The 19334-nt window shown below is 42.3% G+C and overlaps 1 protein-coding gene and 1 long non-coding RNA gene across 4 annotated transcripts in view; one reads left to right on the forward strand and one right to left on the reverse strand.

Moving 5' to 3' along the window:
- LOC135447980 (uncharacterized) overlaps positions 1-4228 on the reverse strand; it is a 44317-nt gene extending 40089 nt beyond the window's left edge. The window contains exon 1 of the long non-coding RNA XR_010440365.1: positions 4104-4228. This is a non-coding gene — a long non-coding RNA (uncharacterized LOC135447980). The remainder of the gene's footprint in view (positions 1-4103) is intronic.
- Positions 1-19334, forward strand: part of AMMECR1 (AMMECR nuclear protein 1) — a 97482-nt gene that overhangs the window by 19811 nt on the left and 58337 nt on the right. The window contains exon 2 of one of the 3 annotated variants that reach the window (XM_064713304.1): positions 4814-5339. In XM_064713304.1, coding sequence (XP_064569374.1) covers positions 4814-5339 — 526 coding nt within the window. Of the gene's footprint in view, positions 1-4661; positions 5340-19334 lie in introns of those variants that run through there. The other 2 variants (XM_064713306.1, XM_064713305.1) reach the window with 2 other exon arrangements.

Raw genomic sequence — 19334 nt, forward strand, 5'->3', positions numbered from 1 at the left:
ATTAATGTATCAGCTAGCATAAATCACTGTAGCTTCACTGACCTCAATGCAGCCATGGTGAATTCATATTGAGAATACAGCTACATAAGCTACATCTCCTTTTATCACTGTACAATGGAAAAATACATTGAGAAGGATAGGATATGGTATTAACATAATATTTGAGGAACATTGCAGCTCATAGAATTAGTTGAAAAGAATTCCATTAAAAAGCTTCTACTAGTCTCACCTTCCATTTATTACAAGTGCTTTGAACTTTAGGTTTTTAATTAAATAATTTTTCTGACTCCATTGACACACTTAATGCTTTTATCTCTAGTTCAGAAACTGTTCAGTCCTAGATTATTTACTTTGACAAATAACATTTTAGAATGCATGGTTATTGTTTGCTTTACTTGTTTGTTTTGGAGGGTTTATTTAGTGGGGTGTTTGTTTGTTTGTTTTGTTGTGGATTTTTTTAATGCCCAAACTAATGCCCAGTTTTACAGTGCAAGCTTAGATGGTTTTAACAGGACCAAACTCTAAATTCACATTGGAGTGAAAAATGCCTGTAAAACAATGTGAATTTTAAAATAATACAGATTGGATTCACAGTACAGTAAAATTATAACATAGTCCAAAATATGACACAGGACCAGAATTCCAGTAAAAAAACATGTGAGGACCTTTTGTCTGCTGGCTGTTATCACATCCGGAGATGATTTTGTACAAGATTTTTTAGAATAAACTTCAATAGGGGTTTGATATATGGAACAATAGCAGGATATGGCCTCTAAATGGTAGGAACAATTGCTGTTCTCAGACATGTGCAAGTTAACTTTCATTAGCTTTGTAAGATTTTGTGCACACTTTCTGGCCTAGATTCAGGACTGCATCTAATTTCTCCTGGGGACAGCTGAGGCACTGAGTGTAAGTGAAGAACAGAAACTATTCTGTCTAAGCAGAATATACTGAGGAAAACTCACATGAGCCTCAAGAGTGTGATAGACCAGTTTGGGAATAATGTGAGAAAGTAATACAAGCAAACCCACTTTCTTTCCAGCTACACCCTTGATGCCTTGTAGGCTGCAGAGCAAGGGAAGAGTTGCCTAGACTGGCTCTACAATGGGTGGAAACTCTTCAGACCAAAGGAATTTTCAGCATGTAAATCTTCCAGTTTTATGGCAGGCCCACCCAAAAAAAGCTCATTAGGATGGGAAGATAGATAAGATTTAATTTTGGAAGATGTATGTACAGCCTTTTCTCTAGAATAGTAACTAACAACTCCATAGACATACTAGCTGTTTATATAGTTCCATTTTCGAAGGGATTTTTTTTTTACAGAATTATTTGTAGTATAATATTTCCTTCAGTTCTCAGAAAGTGGAATATTCTATATTTTGAAAAGAGGACTTTATATTTCCCTTTCCTTCATTGTTTGGCTCTGACTTTTCTACAGTCCCAAGCATAAATGAATTTCCTTCCCATTCAAGGCCCTTTATCTTTCCTCGACTGGTTTTCTTTACCTATTATTTAAAATTCAAGTATTTCTGTGATTTCTGACAGTTTCCCCATAAATATGTGAAATGCTGCTTTAGGCTGCATCTTCTAATTTTTCACCAGCACCGCTTCAGCTGCCCAAAGCCATTAATTCTCAATTTTGTGTAGCCACTCCAAGAGACCAACACAGAATTTTGTGCAGCCCTCTGATAAACCAGACTGGAGAATTGATTTGGCTGAAAAATAATTGATGGAAAAGAGTGTTTTTATACTTGATCTTCTGCCTCACATCTGCACAAACAGCTGCATGAACACATCAGAATGGGTGGGGCAGGAAAGAGAACAATTAGCTGAGGTAGAACTGCTTAAACCAACAATTACTACTCCTGCAGAAGTGCACATGGAGCCAAACAGCGTAAATGTGCTATTTTAAGTACCCTTTTAAATCCCTCACCTGTTCCAGAGCCTATTAAAAGAATTGATACTAATAAGGCAAGGATTATATCACTCCTGCTTACTGATGGAGCCAAATTTTGGCTCATTGTTTCCTTGTTCTGGTTGATTTGTCTTCTAATTAGATTGTAGGAAACATAATGGGGAAACATAGATGATCTTTTGGCCCACTTAACAACAATCTGACTTCTACTACAGTCGGTGCAAATTTTACCTCGGATTCAAAAGCAATTACATTGTGTCTGTGAGGATATCATTTCCCCCAGATACTTATAAACTCTGATTATTTTGTTTAAGAAGGGCAATCCTTCAGAGCAGCATCAGATCACTGAGAAACATATTTCTGCAAATAATTCTGTGTTTACTATAATAACTTACAGCTCTTTTCAAGAATAATAAGCTGCACTTTTTAAATTAAAACGTTAATTTTAATCTGCTACTTGTAACAAGTGACTTTTCTGAAATCACTGCGGCTTTAGAACGAGGTGAGCAATAGTGCTAAACAGCTGCAGTCATAAAGGAGAGCTACATCACTCCTAAATTGCATTGACCTAATTGCACAAGCATTCTGATTCTGTTGGTACTGCTAAAGAGTTTGTTTTTCATCCAGAGTTCACTTGGGACACTTGACTCCATGAGGCACAGCACTGTCATCAACCAACAGGAAACAATCTGCCTAAGTTAGCAGAGCATAGAAGTACATTCAGGGTTTCTGGTAGTAAGAAATGTTAAAGTCTGATACTTTACTGAAGCAAAGGACCAATGAAACACATGCTGCTATTAACCAAAGCCATATTATCCAAAGAATAAATGCTCCTTCAAATAGAAATGGAAAATTTCCATTGAGCTATGAAGAACATTTTGTGAGGCTGCAGTTCTCTCTACTTCAAGATATCTGATAACAGAATTCTGTCTTCCTGATTCCACTAGTTTCCATAGCTGTGTTTGTATATTTGTTGTTGTCTTTACCTAGACAGTTGGTATGCATTACATGCACTGAGGTAAAATAAGAGCACAACTATAGGCAAATACAGCAGAGAACATCAGCAGAAGTGGAAAAAGGAAGGTTTTTCTAATGATTAAGTAATATACTTAGTTTACCCTTTCATTCAGGGACCATTTGCAATATAATATGTTATCAAAAAGTTATCACTATTTATTATCAGTAGTCTTGATATTGCATAAGGATATCAGTCCTAGCTCTGAGCCTTACAATGAATCTTCCAAATATCTGTTCCAGTGGAGTGAACAATTAATCTTTCTGTCTGAATTGTAAGCTTTTGCAATTACTGAATATTTTTATAAATATTGGTGTTAAATAATATAGGATGTTAAAAAAAAGAGAAAAAGACAGAATTCAATACCTGGAGAAACTATTTTCCCAAAAGCAACAGAAGGTGTCACTGCTAACTGATTTTAAACAAATGAATCCCTCAGTAGAAAACACTGTCTTTGTTTTGAAAGAAACTTCAACATTGTTTGGGAAGGTAATTGGGTTCCCTTCTCAAGTATTCGCCAGCTCCAAACATAAACATTACATTTAAAATGGAAAAGACTGCTTCACACCATCTAATTCTCCTTTCTGTTTGCTATTATTCCCTGCAGCTGTTTTACTTCAGGCTATGAATCGCAGTCAAAGCAAGAGGAGTTTACCCAGTATTTGGACAGAAACCTCCAAAGGGCCTTTTAACCCATTAGTATAGGAGATCTAGTAATTTCAGAAACATAATTTAAGATGCTGCAAAAATTAATATGAGGATGCTGGAGAAACCATTTCCATCAAGAAATGTAAAACTGAGTCTCCAAGTAGTTTGAAACTGAAATCTTTCTGTATATTTCATTTCAGCTTCTGTAACGGCTGTCTCTGTAAACTTGTGATATTATTTTAACTCTGTGTGGCAGCCCTCACCCCCTTGTCTTCCTTGATACTGTAGTGTTGCTAGTCTGTTAAACAGCTGTTACATCCCATGCCAGAGATGGCTGCATAACACTGACGGGTGAGGTGTTATTTTCTAAATATACTTAGAGATTTTTAAGTACTTTGTGGCTGCTTGCAAGTCTCTCCATTCAGAGATATCTACATGTGAGGCTAATGTAAAACAGTAATATAAAACACATTTCCTCTCCTTAATAAGCTTAATTTTTGGTTTCTGGAGAACAGCAGAACTCACATCCTTTTTCCTCTGGACTTCCCTTCCCTAGAGGTCCCTGCCGGGCTGCCCGCACCCAGCGCCGTGGTCTCACCGGGTCATGGCTGCTGGCTCTGCAGCTGCGGGCCTACGCTCCGAGCTGCTATTTACTGGCTGGGAATTGCCAAAGCTGTAATTAAAAAAAGATATATTTTTTATTTATATACATATAAAGCCCGTGGCTTTTAGCCATCACGATTGCATGCTTAATAGCGGCATCCAAGCACTCTCTCCAGGCTCCCAGCCTGGCGGCTCCAACACAGCCCTCCCCTTCTCTTCCCCAGAGAAAGGCATTTCAGGTCACTTGAATTATTTAGCGGGGTGTTTTTAACCATCTCAAGGGCTTTGCTCCTGCCGTGCGGCGCCTGCAGAGCTCGGGTTTGTGGGTTTATTTTATTTTTTTATTTCTTTTTTTTTAGCACGCGAGGTGGAGTTGCTCCACTTCTCTGGCAGAAGGAGGAGATAAAGCGCGGGGGGAAGGCGAGAGGGGCGGCTTGGCGTGTGGAGGGGAGGGGAAAGGCCGCCACACCTGCGGGCCGCGCTGCCCCCTCAGGCCCGGCCCTGGCCGCCGGGGCCGCTCACCGGGTCGCTCTAACGCAGCTCTCTCTGTCTCTCCTTCCTCTCCCCCGCCGATCCTCCTCTCCCTCCCGCTCCTCATTCATCCTCCCCTCTCCCGCCCCCTCCCCGTGCAGGCGAAGCGGGCGCGGCAGGAGGCGGAGCGGGCCGCCGCACGTCCCCCGGCCGGCCGGCCGGCCCCCCCGCCATGGGTCGGAAGCGCTGCGTGGGGGGAGACGGCTCCAAGATGGCGGCGGGTTGCTGCGGGGTGAAGAAGCAGAAACTCTCCAGCTCCCCTCCCTCGGGCTCGGGCGGCCCGGGTGGCGGCGGCGGCGGCTCCCACTGCGGCGGGGCGGCGGCGGCGGGGGGCGAGCCGGGGGCGCTGCCCCCGCCGGGCGGCCCCCGCCTGAACGGCATCGGGGGGCTGGCGGGGGGCGCCGCCGGCTGCGCCCTGTCCCCGCCGCTGCCGCCCAGCTGCGGCGGGGGCCCCGCCGGCCTCTCCCCGCCGGCCTCCTCGCTGCTCGCCTCCCCCGGCTCCGGCGGGCCCGGCTGCAGGAAGATGGTGGTGTCGGCCGAGATGTGCTGCTTCTGCTTCGATGTGCTTTACTGTCACCTGTACGGATACCAGCCCCCGCGGAGCCCCCGCTTCACCAACGACCCATAGTGAGTATCGGCGCGACCGCCCGCGTGGGCGCCTCGTGCGCGCCCGTCCCGCCCGGCTCCCCCCCGGCCGGGCGCCCTCCCTCACTCCCTCCCCGCCGGCTCCCGCCTCCCGCCCGGCACCTTCCCCGCTGCCGCCGCCCGGCCGCTGTCCTCGCCTGGCCCCACGCCTGTCCCCGGGCCCGGCCCGCGGGCGCCCCCGCTCCCCGGGAGCCGCGCTGCCCTCCCGCGCCGGGCTCGCCCCGGGGAGCGCCGCGCTGCCCGCCGGCTCCGTGACTCCTCCCCGGCCCCTCTCGGCCCGTCGCTCCCGGGGCTCGTTGGTGACATCTCCCCCGTGATCCCTCACACCTCTGGCAGCGCCCTGCTCCGAGCGGCCGCCTTTGTGGCAGGCTCCGTGGGCAGTGCCCTCTCCCCGCTCGTGGGCTGTGTTCAGCAGCCCTCGAGTAGCTCCCTCCTCGCTCAGTTTCACCAGTTGTCCTTACTGGGACCCCTCCACTAGGCAGCCTCTCGCTGTCCGTGTGTTCGGCATGAGGGCGGGCCTCTCCTTCACCAGTGCTGGATGGTGAGTACCCAGTGTAAGAGCCCTGTGTGCGAGTCCTGGATTTGTGAACACTGGTGTACCTGTACATTCCCCGTGCCAGGCACTTGTAACGCTACTTTGGTCTCATACCGTTCAGAGTCCTTGCTTTGTAATGACTCGTGAAGATCACCCAGTGTTAGACATCCCGAGTCCCTGAGTAATCCACCACATCAAATTCCCAGAGTTTTGAACAGATCACATAAACACCTGTTACTCCCATCCTCCCTCTGCCTCCCAAGCTTCCTTGCAAGAGTGTCCAACAAGGGCCTGTTTTATTCCCATCCCTGGCCACTCTTGTTCAGTGTTTGTCTTGAACCCTGTGCCACACTGCCTTCAGAAGTGACCTGCCAGGACCGTCTTGCCCAGCATGTCAGCACCTGCAGCCTGCCTGTGCTGGGGAGCCGGGCATGCTGCTGCAGATAAGCTCAGACACTTCAGGGAGTAACTTCTCTCTGACAGGAAGTTCCTTCCTCTCAGCGGGGATGAGTTACCGAGTTGCTGCATGATCCAAGTCCGTTTGATTGCAGAGTTAACGTAAGGGGTTGTTGAAATTGAGTTTCCGCTGTTTTACTTTGCTTTTAAATGGAACGGAGCTCATGTGGTGAATTTCCAAGCTCTAGCTGAGACTCGACTGTGTTGGTCCACCAGACTGCATGTCACTTTTTTCCTATTATGTATAGCATGACTATCAAGTTTGTGAGAACCTGTGCTTTTTCAGTACTTAATGAGTACAGATTTTCTGTGTATGTCCTGGACCCTCGTGCACCTTCACCAGTGCAAACAGTTATTGTGCAGTCTGTGTTTCATTAATGAGATGTAGTGTATGCTTCTTGGTGTTTAAAAATGTATTGATAATCTTATTTGTAGTCCTTGCTGTTCTAACACCCAGGATCTATACATCTCTTGCATACTTTCAGCTGCTGTCATGACAACCCAGCTCTGTGGATTCCTACTTAACCTGCCACCCCAGCAAGTCTTCCCTATATGCTCTTCATAACTCCTATGTGATTTCATCAGAGTACCAATAATGAAAGGAGGGCAGGGAGACTCCACTGTGAGTTTCTTTACCCAGGTCTTTTGCAAATCCATGTCTGTCCTTTTGTAGATACCAACTGTTCAGCAACTGCTGCTCTCAGTAGCCATTTTGCTGTGCATTGTCCTGTGTCTGTTCTCCATCCCAGACCACTATAGGTTGCAACATCAGCTTTGTGCTGTTTCACTTTTTCATTGCTGTAAGAGAGTTGAATTTTGTCTGTCTCTGTAACAATATGACATTGGTGTTATGGTTTTTTATCTGTGTTGTAGATGATTTCTTGAACAGGTTAGTTCTGCTGTCTGTTTTATTACCGGAGGAAACTGAGGCAGGGGTGAAGATTTCAGCACTAAAATGTTTTCCAGTAAGCTCTTGATTCCTCTTAGTAAGCAGTAAATCAATTTAATTTTTTCCTCCTGCTTCTTACTTTAACAACAACACAATTGCAAATTAAGTAAAATTATTTGAATTTTTCTGAAATTCATATGTGTTCTTCAGATTTAGTTGCTAGACCTGGTGAAAAGTTGCTGCATCAACTTTTGAAATTTTAGACTTCAGAAAGTGGCGCTGTCATTAAAATTAGTACTGTAATTTCTGATTATTCCCATGCTTGTGCCAGCATGCATGGTTGTATAGATCAGGAAATGATCTAACAATAATTTTATATTTTTCCCCAGTTGGTTGCAGAGTTTGGTTCTCTGTGGATCATTGCATGGCTTCACAAACGTTTGTGCCTGCACAATTGTGAGGTGGGAATAAGCAGACAGATGGCAGAACTGCTGCTTTCAGCAGCCTCGTGAGCTGATTATGTTTGTGCAGTTGGGGATGCAAGTTTGAAAAAGTTGTTCAGTATTACACATAAAATTATAGGTCGGTGAATAAATTGCTCTTGCTAAGTGTTCAGAGGCAGCATGATTTCTAGCATTCACAAGATTTTGCAGGCAGTCTTAGTGATAACTGGGTAACTCACAAAGATTAGATGTTGGCTTTGAAGCTGGGCTCCATCCTGTACAGCAAAAAAATCCTGAATGAGAGCTGGTGTTTTTCAGTGAATGGGTATTGCAGCTTTCTGCCTCAAGTTCATTTGGAGGTTTTGTCTATGGACTGAAATATGTGGTCAAAGAGCAGTGGCCTAAAATAAGGGTTTGTATGTAAATGATAGAGTTATTTTTTAAAGGGATGTTAATTACAGGGAGGATGAAAGACCTGGGAGCAGGTATCCTCACACAAACATGACTCATATTCCTTGCAGGTCTTTGAACAATGAAACTGGGCATGATCAAAGAAAAGCAGGTGGCTGAATCACTTGGACAAGGGGTTCTGGCATGTTGTCTTTAGAACAAATCCTGCTTGTGACACCTCTGGATTTTTTCTGATGCCAAGATGAGGACAGCATCAGGGCAGCAAATTCAAGGCAGTAGGAATGAGTTGAAAAGCTTGTTTTGAAAGGGTGTGGGTTTTGAACTCCAGGGCAGCCCATACATGGATGAAACAGTTGGCATTTTCCTATCTCTGGAGTTCCTAAAGCACAGAGAATAGGGTGTGGAGGGTATTGCTGGGGAGGTGTTGGGTTGGAGGGGGTGGTGACTCATGGAGTTAAAAGAAGATAGCTGGAAGACATTGAATATCTCCAGCAGTGTTTTGTTGAGAATAGGCTGAGCAAGTTCTTTCAGCCATAACTTCCTCTCCTCTTGTGGCCTCCATGGATCTGTTAACATTTTATTCTGTCTCTCTTAATTGAAGAACTTTCTCATACCTTTATTTCACTTCACTTTTGGTTGCACTCTAAGCCACCCTTGCCCTTCTTCACTGGGTGTGTCCTGCAGGGCCTGTGCCTTGCTTCCACCAATGTGATGGCTCTCACACTACAGGTTCAGAAGGCATGTAGAAATTACCCTGGCAGTGTGAACACTGATACAAAATTTGAAAATTGCTGACCCAGACAAAATTGTCTCTAGGGCAAAGTGTTGTTTAGACGCTGATTTTGAGATTCAGTTTCATGAGTAAAACTACAGAACACCGAACTTGTCTATAGAAATGAATTGTAAGGGAAAGCAGGAAGAATTGTAAAAGCATTTTAACCCACTCATTTATGGAGAATGAAAACTGAGTAGCCTTTTTTACCTTTCTGACAAGTAACTTCTATCCCTTTTGCTTTTCTGGTTTGGTCTTGTGCAATACACAAGATGGGCCATTATGATTAGTGGAAACAATACCATGTCCTGCCTTCTGTTGTGAAAGTGGAAAGGAAGTGTCTACCAGTGTGAAGGGGCTCCAGGTTTACACTCCTGCTCACTGCTGTTTTCCTTCTAGTAGGAAAATGTTTGAGTGGAAGTGCAAGAAGGTTGTGACAAGAGAGGGAGGGTAAGTGTGTGAAGAGGAGTTCAGTTGAAGCTGTGCTGTGGGGAGTGAGGAGGACTTTCTTCTTAGAATCTCACATCTCTGGTGCCTGTAATGATTTCCCTTGGCACACAGAAATAATCTTTCTGAGTTTTTGTCCTGCACAGTGTCTCCTTCAAGCTCTTCATCTTGCCTACTTAATTTTAATATCAACATCTTTGTGGAGAAGACATTGTCTGGCAGTCCATCAGGTTAACTTTTTTGTCAGTTGTTTGCTTTTTGTAGTCTCTTCTTGAAGGTTTTGGCTAGTGAGCAGGATTATTTTAGTGGTGCCCACCTGTACTTGACACAATGTGTAAGGGGAATCATCTGTTCTGCCCCTGACATCTGGTACTTGGTAACCAAGAGCACAAGTTTGCACCTGGAATGGGAGCTGGGGCCTGTGCCCTGCTTCCCACCTGTCTGAAGAGCTCTTTGGAAGTTGTATTCAAATGCCCAGATGAAGACTGGCTCACATCTTCCTCATCTCAGAGGTCTGTGCTGGAGGCAGTGGGTGGTTCCTGTAGCTGAGCTCTGTACCTGTGGTGGTTCTGAGCCTCTGGGGAAGCTGACAGCCCTGTGTGCATGAGGAGAAGTTGCTGGCTACCACACTCTTTGCTAGGAATAATCTCTATGGCTTGACCATCTTCTGTGGTTGATGACCTCTGGATTAAAATATTGTCCAGGTGATAGCCAATTTGGAGCTGAAGACAGCTCAGAAATTTATCTGTTCCTTTCTTCATTGATGACTTGTGGTATTTTGCAGCAGCTGTCTGGCTACAGGACAGAGGTGCAGCCATGTTGATGTGCCTGATTTTAGTATTTCATTGTGTTTTCAAGTCTAAGATTTGTTAAATTACGTAATCTGAAAGGGTATGGGATAGCACTACTACACTGCCTTAATATTTTGTTAGTGAAGTTTGGAAACATTGCAATTCAATGCAGTTAGAAATACACAGTTAGCTAGTCTTGTGCCCATTAGTTTTCTCACTCAAAGACTTTAGGTTGTGATTCTACTCAAATGAGTACAACTTGTAAAGAGACAGTTCCAGGGTTACTGGAATTCAGGACTTCTCCTTAGTTGCTGTGTCTTGGTAAAGTGTTGGTAATGGTGGAGGATTGCTGGTAATTTAGATTGAAATAGCTAAACATCTTCAAGTACAGCCCCAAAGCTGATTTTCTTGCAGTGTTTGCTGTCCAGTGCTTTCTAGTAAGGCATTGAAGAGAGGTGAGACTTGTCTGTAGGTGTGTACATATGCACACATACATGTGAATAAAAATGTTACGGCTTGCAGTTGATAGGATTTCATGCTTTTCTCAATTTCTTGTTTCTTGGCTGCAGCCTGACCTCCAGCTTTAGTCTCTACAACTTACTGTAATGTTGGAACCTTGCACTTAACTCCTTGCTTGCTTTGGTGTCTGCTTCTTTACAAGCTTTTCTTTGAAACTTTGTCTGGAAAAGTAGAATTTCATGTTGTCTTAAAAAACCCAGCAGTGTTCTTTCTCTGCAATCCCTACACAGAGCTGAGCTGTATCTATTGTCATTACTGCTCTTGATGCCAGGAATATGAAATTTTGTTGTTTCTCTGCAGGACTTGGTTGTATGGCAGTGGAGACTTACACTGTTTTGTGGCAGACTCAGTAATAATTTATATTTAATGTTACATTCCAATAGTACACAACAGCTATAATGATTGTTTGGTCATGGCCAAAGATCAACAAGGAAACACACAGGGAAGTGTTCTTTCACGTCTGTGTGTCTGTCTGACTTCATTCTGGTTTTCGTGTGCATGTCATGTGGATTTGTATAAGGTTCAGTATTTTCTTCTGAATTCATAGGGTGTACTGGTCTTTGCTGTTGAAGGTTAAATATTGGAACATGAAGTAGAAGTTCTTTCAGAGTGGCATTCTGTGGTAGATGCTTTGAAAATATAGTACAGTAGGGAATGTGTATTTTGGCTGGCGTTGGCAGCGCTCAGCAGGGAATTCCCAGCATATTTGAAAGCAGATCTGGTGAATGCATCTTGGTGCAGCAGAGGGGCAGAAGGGATAAGGTTGCATGGCTTCAAAAAGAAGTTGCCTTTGCCAGTCGGTTCATCCTCTGATATGATTGGAGAACTGGGAAAATAATGCTATGATAAACTCCAAATTAGGTTATCTGTAATTTGAGGACGTTTTCCTTCATAAGGTCACTTTAGTGAGCTGTTCTTACATGCAGATGAGGTAGTTTCTATTAATACAGGAAATCAAATCATTGGCAGTCTTAAGGATAGACCCTGGTTTTGTTTCTTTAGCTAAAAGCAGTCACCACAAAGTCATTCTAAGTGCTCTGATTCTCTGCAGTACTAGTTCTGTGGAAGTTAATTGTTCTCATACTCTTTGTAGGGTGAAGAGGAGTCAGGAACAACCTCTCCTTGTGCCATCAGTCTGGTCATTCATTTTTATTGCCTCCTTTGCTTTAGTTACGTTCCTATTGTTTGTCATATTTTCTTTATTCAATTCGGTGCTTTGTGTTCCTGCTGAAGATTTTCATGGAAATTCAAATTTTAACGTTGTTTTTGACATTTAAACTCTCTAACTGTCAGAAAAATGTATTTTTGTATCTAGATTGTTTACTTCACACATCGAACTTAAGTATTTTTTTGCTAGAAATTGTTGAAACATTAATGATTTAGGAATGCAGGTATTTTATTTGGAGCTGCTGAAAGAATATGCAGTTCTGCCTTCTCTTCAGTTGTGAGTTAAATATAACAGTAATGTTATCTAGCACTGAATAGTAAACCAAGAGAAATTGAATGTTGACACTTTTTGGTTGCTGACAGTTAAGAGATACCAGGAAATCAAAGTTAGGAACCCTGGGCTAGCTCATTTTGCTTAGTTTACAGGTCTAGACTGTGACCTGTTAATGAATGAAATGTAGTCTGTAGTTTTTTGTTCTCTCAAAACTCATGCCATAATTAATGGAGCAAGCTCAGTATGTTAAGCTATCTGTTTTTGCATTAAGTAACTGTTTACAGTTAAGTGCAGGTTTTCTGTAGCATCAAATTATTGTCTTCACAAATAGAAGTGCTAGTTGTTTGATATATTTCATATACTGGTAGTTTGTGGCAAGAGTCTCCATGGAAGGCAGGAAGTATGTAAATTATTTGAAAATCATGGTAGACTCACCAGAGTTTGGCCAATACAGAAACTGTTGCTAGGCTGGAGGCCAAAACAAGTCCAGTCAGGCCCTGACCCTCGTTAGCAAAGCATTATGAAAATGCTTGACTTTTTTTATGATGTTTATGCTCCTAAGGAGTGGGTTATTAAGATTGGTACTCAGCTTAGCATTGCAAAGTTTGCATTTAAATAACAAGATGGGGCAGTTCTGCTGTGGTTAATTGACAAATTCTCAGAAACATGTCCTGGATAACAAAGCATGCTGGGAGTGCAGTGGCTCTCAAATGGAATATGGCTGTTGAGCTGGTGCTAGTGCTGCATTTCTCACTGTGTGATAGTACTGTGGTGTATGCTGACTGACCAAAAGCTGGGCAGTTTATCAGTCCAGCCCTATAAACAAGTCAGCATCTTTCCTGGACTACTTGTATGACCTTCTAAAAAGCCCTTCATTTTCATGACTGGGGTGTTGGCTGAAGCAATCAATGTAAAGAGCTTCATTTCTGAAGGCACACCTTCCTGTCCCATTGGTCAGAAACATATTTGCTGAGATCTTTTTTTTTTCCTTTGTGTGGTCCCCTGACAGACTGCACCTCTCTGTCCATGCCTTACAGGATATGCCTGAAGTTTTTGTAGTGTGACTGGGCTTTGATAACTTCCTGGAAGGCAGTGCTTGTTGTGAGTATGTGGATATTGCTTTGCCACACTAAGTACTTGCAGCCAGGGTTATTAAAGTGCTAATTTCATGAGAATGACATCTTATGGAATGCAGAACAGCTCCGTGGAGTTGTAGCAAGGTCACTGGGACAGCAGCCATATCAAGATCTGTATGTCTTCCCAGAGCACTCTTGTGTTACAAAGATGGAGTTCTCACAGTCCTTAATGGTATATAAAATCTCACTTTATGCTTTTCTTTCTGTTAGTTTCTTTCTGTGGCACCTTTGGCAAAGTTGTACCTTGGACTGCAGTGGTTGTAATATGTGTGCCACAGACATACTCCTGTAATTTAGTTTTTGTCCCTCTGCCACCAGAGATGTCTCCTCTCCAGGCTTTGTTGGCAGCCATGGGTTCTGGCATCTGGGAGGCTGCTTTATTTACTGAATGGTACTGGGGGCCATGTTTGAGACAGAAGAGAGAGGAAGAGAAGGATCCTTGTCATAAGTTTTTATCTTTAGCATCAGTAATGCTTCTACTTTTTCTTTTCTGAAAGTTAAAACACTTTCCCTGTTTGCCATGTGGTGCTTTGTACAGAGATAAGAGTTGTATGGGTGAAGCTCAAGAATTCATGAGTTTTAGCTGTGTTATTAAGGTAGAATAAAGCATGTGATTCTCGCTGGTGGACAGCACTGTGGGCCTGTGTAAATCTGTTTGCTTCCAGCCCCTTTTTCTAGGTGACTGTAAGAATATAAGGATTGGGTGCCACACTATTTTCCTTACTCAGTAAGTGAGCACAAGGGTAAGTTCAGCTGACAGGGAATGGCAAGTTTACAAGGCTGTTCTTTTCTGTATAAATAAACTTGCTGAAGGATTGACTTTTAGGAAGGATGATGTGCTAAGCAGAGGTCCCTTGTAAGGACCTTTAGGAGGAAGAAAAAACATATTTTTCCAGTCTTCAGTACTTTATTTGACTGCCACATTAAGTAGGCAAAGAAAGTGCTGCACCAATCTTACCTTAAGTAGTGTTTCTGCAGAGAGAACGCTGGGGGCTGAGCACATGGTGGAAAAACCCACAGACAAGGTGCAGTGAGGAAAGAAACCTCTTCAAAGAGTGCTGCAGTGCCTGGAGGGAGGTGACTAACTGCACTTGAAGCATCTACTAAGCATTGGGGGAGCAAAACTCCAGCAAGCCACTGCACAAATTAAAAACTGCCAGCCAAGCAGTAGAAGGCAAGTGCTTTTGGTACAGTGTTACAAGCAGTGATCCAAACTCTGAAGAACCAAATGGTAATGTAGTATTAAAACTGATCCCTAATTAAGATGCTGATAGAATGCAAAGTTGTAGTAATAAGGCTCACTGTTCATTAAGAAATAGGAGTAGGGTTCTGGCTCTGATTCAGCTCAACTAAAATTGAAAAATAAACAGGTAGAGAAGAGGCAGGCGGCAGAAATCTCGCATGGAATATTTCCCACCATAGTACCTGAATTCCTCTAAAATACAGAAATTAAATTTGAGACAGTATATGATTGGGGCTATTCATTGGGAAGGAACACTGGATAAACCCAAGCATTAAAAATGAAGTGTTATAAAGAAGGATAAGTGGAACACAAATTACCTTTTTCTTAATTCACAGGAAAAAGGTTGAAGTGAAACAAGTATTCCTGTGTACGTTTAACCACTGTGGTCTCTTTTCACCTCAAGGTTGAATTATTGCAGTTTGCTGTGCTTGGACAGCTTGAGCTTTTAAGGTAGAAGATTTGAGCCACTGCAAAAAGTAGCTTCCAGCAGGACCTCTTTTTGGGAGAATATGAAATCCGTGCTTCAGGTTGTTTGGTGCCAGCTGCTTCTTTTTTTTTTCCCTTTTTTTCCTTTTGCATGATTCCAAGGTGTTAAGTTCCTTCACATATGTAATGTAAATGTCTTGGAATAACCTACTGAAAGACTACCTACTACCCTTTGCCATCCTGCTAATTTAAATATGCTTTCTTTTTTAAATGTGTTGAGATGCTCAGCAGCAAGAGGTTGTTCTGAGCTGAAATAGTTAAGCTAGACAGGGTAGATGAAGATAGAGGAACTTGACAAACACACTACTGCTACAATGTGAGATATTAATTACTCTTTCTCTGACCAGTGGTCATATAAATGTATGGATGACAGATATACATCCAATAGTTAGACAACAGAAACATTATACACTTTCTTGGTTGTCATTTTATGTATAATGTTTAATGGAAATTGCTCTGGAGGGGAAAACTAGGCCAATTCAGAGTGGTCTCTGATGTCTTGGCACTATATTTTAGAGGGTTGGAGATGCCAGAAATTTCTTGGAACAGGCCATTGCAGAGAGATCAGTAATGTTCAGATGGTTCCACTGGTAAGACCTCTTCTTGTTTTCAAGTGATTGGATAAGTCAAAAGAAGAGAGAATCTTACATAAAAACACTGACTGGCTGTTGGACCTCTGAGTGTTTCTGGGGCGTTGCAGGTTCTGTCCAACTTCTCTGTATCCAAGTTATTAGAGCAGGCAAGTGGGACTTAAGGATGAATCACTGCAGTGGTGTTTGGAAGGGTTGTGTTTTGTTCTTGGCCTTGTGATTATGGTGGACAAACCTGTATGAGGTCTTCAATCATTCTACCTTGTGTTCTTAATGTAAAAAAAATAAGGCACCTCAACCTACTTTTCTTTGTCAAGTTAGTATAGAGAGAAATTGGCTGTTATTGCAGTTGTTCTTACCCTTGACTGGATTATCCTGCCAAGAAGCACTCCAGACTCAGCTCAGGATATTTTTGCCTAAATTGGCAACTTGGAGGCATGCACTTTTTTTTTTTTTCCTTTTTTTCCTTCTTTTCCTTTTTTTAAACTGTAATCTGCTATATCTAAAATGAATCACAGTTGTATTCATGTTAGCTTGACTCCTTTAAAGGCTATTCTTGCTTCTCAAATAAGCCACAGAATTTGCAATGATTTTTTTTTCAGAATAGTTTTTTTCTTTTGGGATTCTCATAGTCGCAGTATCCTCCTTCATAGTTTAGGGTACTGTTCAGTGAATCCTTTCCTGAGAATAGTTCAGACAGTTTTAAGTCTGCTAATGCAAGCTGAAGACAAGACCTTCTGAAAATCATACTGCATCTTGTGTTCTGTTCAAGTTGTGTGAACACCATTGTTTATGGACATTTTGGAGCTGTGAAGGAGGAAGGTATGGTTACACATTCCATGCCCTGCTAGAGCCACTGAGTTATGGTTGTGTAGAGAGACAAGATCTCTTGATTTTACTGAGTGTTGGAAGTGGAGATGAGCAGAAAGAAAAGGTAGGGTGGCAAGGAAGTACAAGCAGTGACTGTATAATGATACTTCCCTAAATATTTTTCTAGTCTTCAGGAACTAGTAGTTTGGGACATTGGGAGCCAGAAGTGATGTCTTTCACCAGTAGCTCTCCCTAACACCCCACCCACCCAACTAGCAATGAGTAGATTATAAATGAAGTTTTATGGAGATGAAGTTGGAAGGAAGATGAGAATGTTTTGCAGGAATGGTTGAATTACTTCAGGGGCTATACTGTTAGAAATTGAATGAAAATCAGTATTTTTTAGAACAATGCCATGTACTTCAGGAGTACATAAAAACTGCCTCTGTAAGTTAGGAGTTTTTTTCTCTCCTTAATAGTTTTCTGGACTGTCAGATTGCTTAGCTTTCATTATGCTATAGATACATATATAAAGTGGCAAGTGGCTATTTTAAAGAGTAATTATAAGTAAGAATAGAAAAGTATTAAATACAGTTTTTAAAGGGAGTGGCTGAGAGCTTACTTGTAAAAGTTTATGGTTCTGCTGCTCTCAGGAGAAAGACATCTTGTGTTTGCAAAGCAGGGCAGCCAGAGCGCTTGGAAGTGTGAAATGAGCTTTCAAAGGAAGATGAGAAGGGCTGGGCTGCTTTAGAGGATCAGAACAATGACTAAAAGGTACAAAATTTGATTGAGAGGAGGTCTGTATGTATATGTGTGTATACATACTGCTCTGTACATACATATGTGTGTATATATATATATATATATATATATGTCTTTGTGAGTGCATATGTATGTGTGTATGGGAAGAAAAAGACAAAGGGACACAAATTAACTCTTTAAACCAAATGCCAGTACTGTTAGAAGAACAAAAGGTTATTAAAAGACTGTGAATTCATTTTGGATTTAGTGTGTAAGATTTCCACTTTCTGGAGTAATGTGGCATTCTTGTAACCCGTAATAGGATTACAGGAGGGAAGCAATCCAAATACTTTAGATAGATCTTGATTACTTTATGATAAGATATATGTGACACATTGCCTTCAGTAGTAAGCTTCCTAGATTTGATAGTTTAAAAGGTCCTTCTGAGTTCATTGGAGTGGACTTGGGCTTTAGGCATCAGTGTGGCATTTTACCTTCTCATGGGTCCCCATGGAGGGGGACGGATAGATGCATTAATCCTGGTCCTTGGCTGTTTCTGCTTTGGTAATATGTTCTACATTGAGAAATCTTCTGGTGATGGAATTTTCAAGAAAGAAGACAGTAATTTTGCCATTGAAAGTCTCATGTTATTAAGATAACATGGCAAAGCTGGTCTTCTCAGTATTATCTTGTCTTTATTACTTGCCTGAAAATTCCTCTTGTTTATTTTAATTTACTCTGGCAGTCATTGCCAAGTTGTTTATGTCCTTGTGTGCAGCCATGGTAGTTAGTAATGATCCACTGATACTCCTGACATGAAGTTAAGTGCTGTCACCATTGAGTTCTGTATCTGAATATGGGGATAAGTCACAGTTTTAAACTGTGCCTTTTCTTGTATAAGAAAGATTGATTTTGGAGAATAGTGATGATAGATGAAGTTTATTTAATCTCTGAGGACTGTTAGGTGATCTGTCTTTAGGCAGCTTCTGATAGAACTTGTTTTTGAGCAGGCTACTTGTTTCACTGAGTTCAGAGATGCCCAAGTTGGTGCTCTCTAACCTGGTTGGGTCTAGCACCATTACTAACTTACTTAGTGGGGGTTGTTCTCTAATAAATTGTTTTGCTTTGACAGAGAAACTTTTACCTTTCTTTCCAGCCTGCATTTGTTTTGGGTAAGATTTATTACTTTCTTGAGGTGGAGATGAATAGAAGCAAACATTGGTCAATAACAGGGCTCTGTGGAGGTAATGAATTTGGAGAATGTTATGTGTATAAATAATTTTTCACTAAATTGGAACTGAACTATAACTCTGCTATTGTTCATGTTCCCATGAACAGGGAATGGGGTATTGGTTTTCTGAACACAGTATCTTTTGCTCTTAATAAAAATGGTTGCCAAAATAAAACTCAAGGAAAGGATTCAAATGGCAAACAAAGTATATATTAAGCAGTAATGTTTTTTGGAGTAGTTATACTGGAGACTTTACTGCTTGACTTCAGCCACCTAATAAAATGGATTTTTATTTGCACACCATTTCATGGCAACAAGGAAATGGAGCAGTGTAGAAGCAGTTTCTGTGCAAGGGAATAACAGGGAGCTGAAGAGACAGGCTCACCCTGAGGTGTCAGGGAAAGCTGTGGCCTCCATATTTACATTGAAATGTCAGAAGACCTCGAGTTGAAGGACTTGAAACTGTGATATGTGAAGGACTTTTAAAGCAAAGCTGCAATTTGGTGGGTTGTTTGTGGCTTTTTTTTTTTTTAAACCAAGATAACAATAAAGTGGTATAGTAGGTGATCATTGCTTCTGGAGCTGGTAACATGGCTATTTATCAGTGGTTTTATATGATCATCCTGCTGTTCCTCTGTCCGGTTTTCGGCTGTTTGGATGGCCTGGAAAGGCCCAGGGTGGCCTTGGGGCAGCCCGCGCTTCAAAGGATCAGAAGAGGCTTCAGTTCTTTTCTCGGTCTCTGTGTTTATTAATTGTTTATCTAAAAGATTTTCTTTCGGCCCGACAGAGGTCTGCTCAGCAGCCAGCCATGAGCACACTCCCCTCCCCTCCGGGCGGTCACCTATCTTTATACCCAAAGTTACGTGTACAATATTTATCATTTTTCCCCAATACCTTTCACCCTTATTGCCCAGTGCACTTTTAGTAATGACCAATCCCAAAGTGCCACCATCACCACAGAAGATGGAGGAGAAGAAGGAGAAGAAGAAGAAGAAGAAGGACAGGACACGCCCCAATTCCTCCATCTTACTTCTCT

This window comes from Zonotrichia leucophrys, chromosome 4A (assembly GCF_028769735.1).
Source record: "Zonotrichia leucophrys gambelii isolate GWCS_2022_RI chromosome 4A, RI_Zleu_2.0, whole genome shotgun sequence".
Classification (NCBI taxonomy): Eukaryota; Metazoa; Chordata; class Aves; order Passeriformes; family Passerellidae; genus Zonotrichia; species Zonotrichia leucophrys.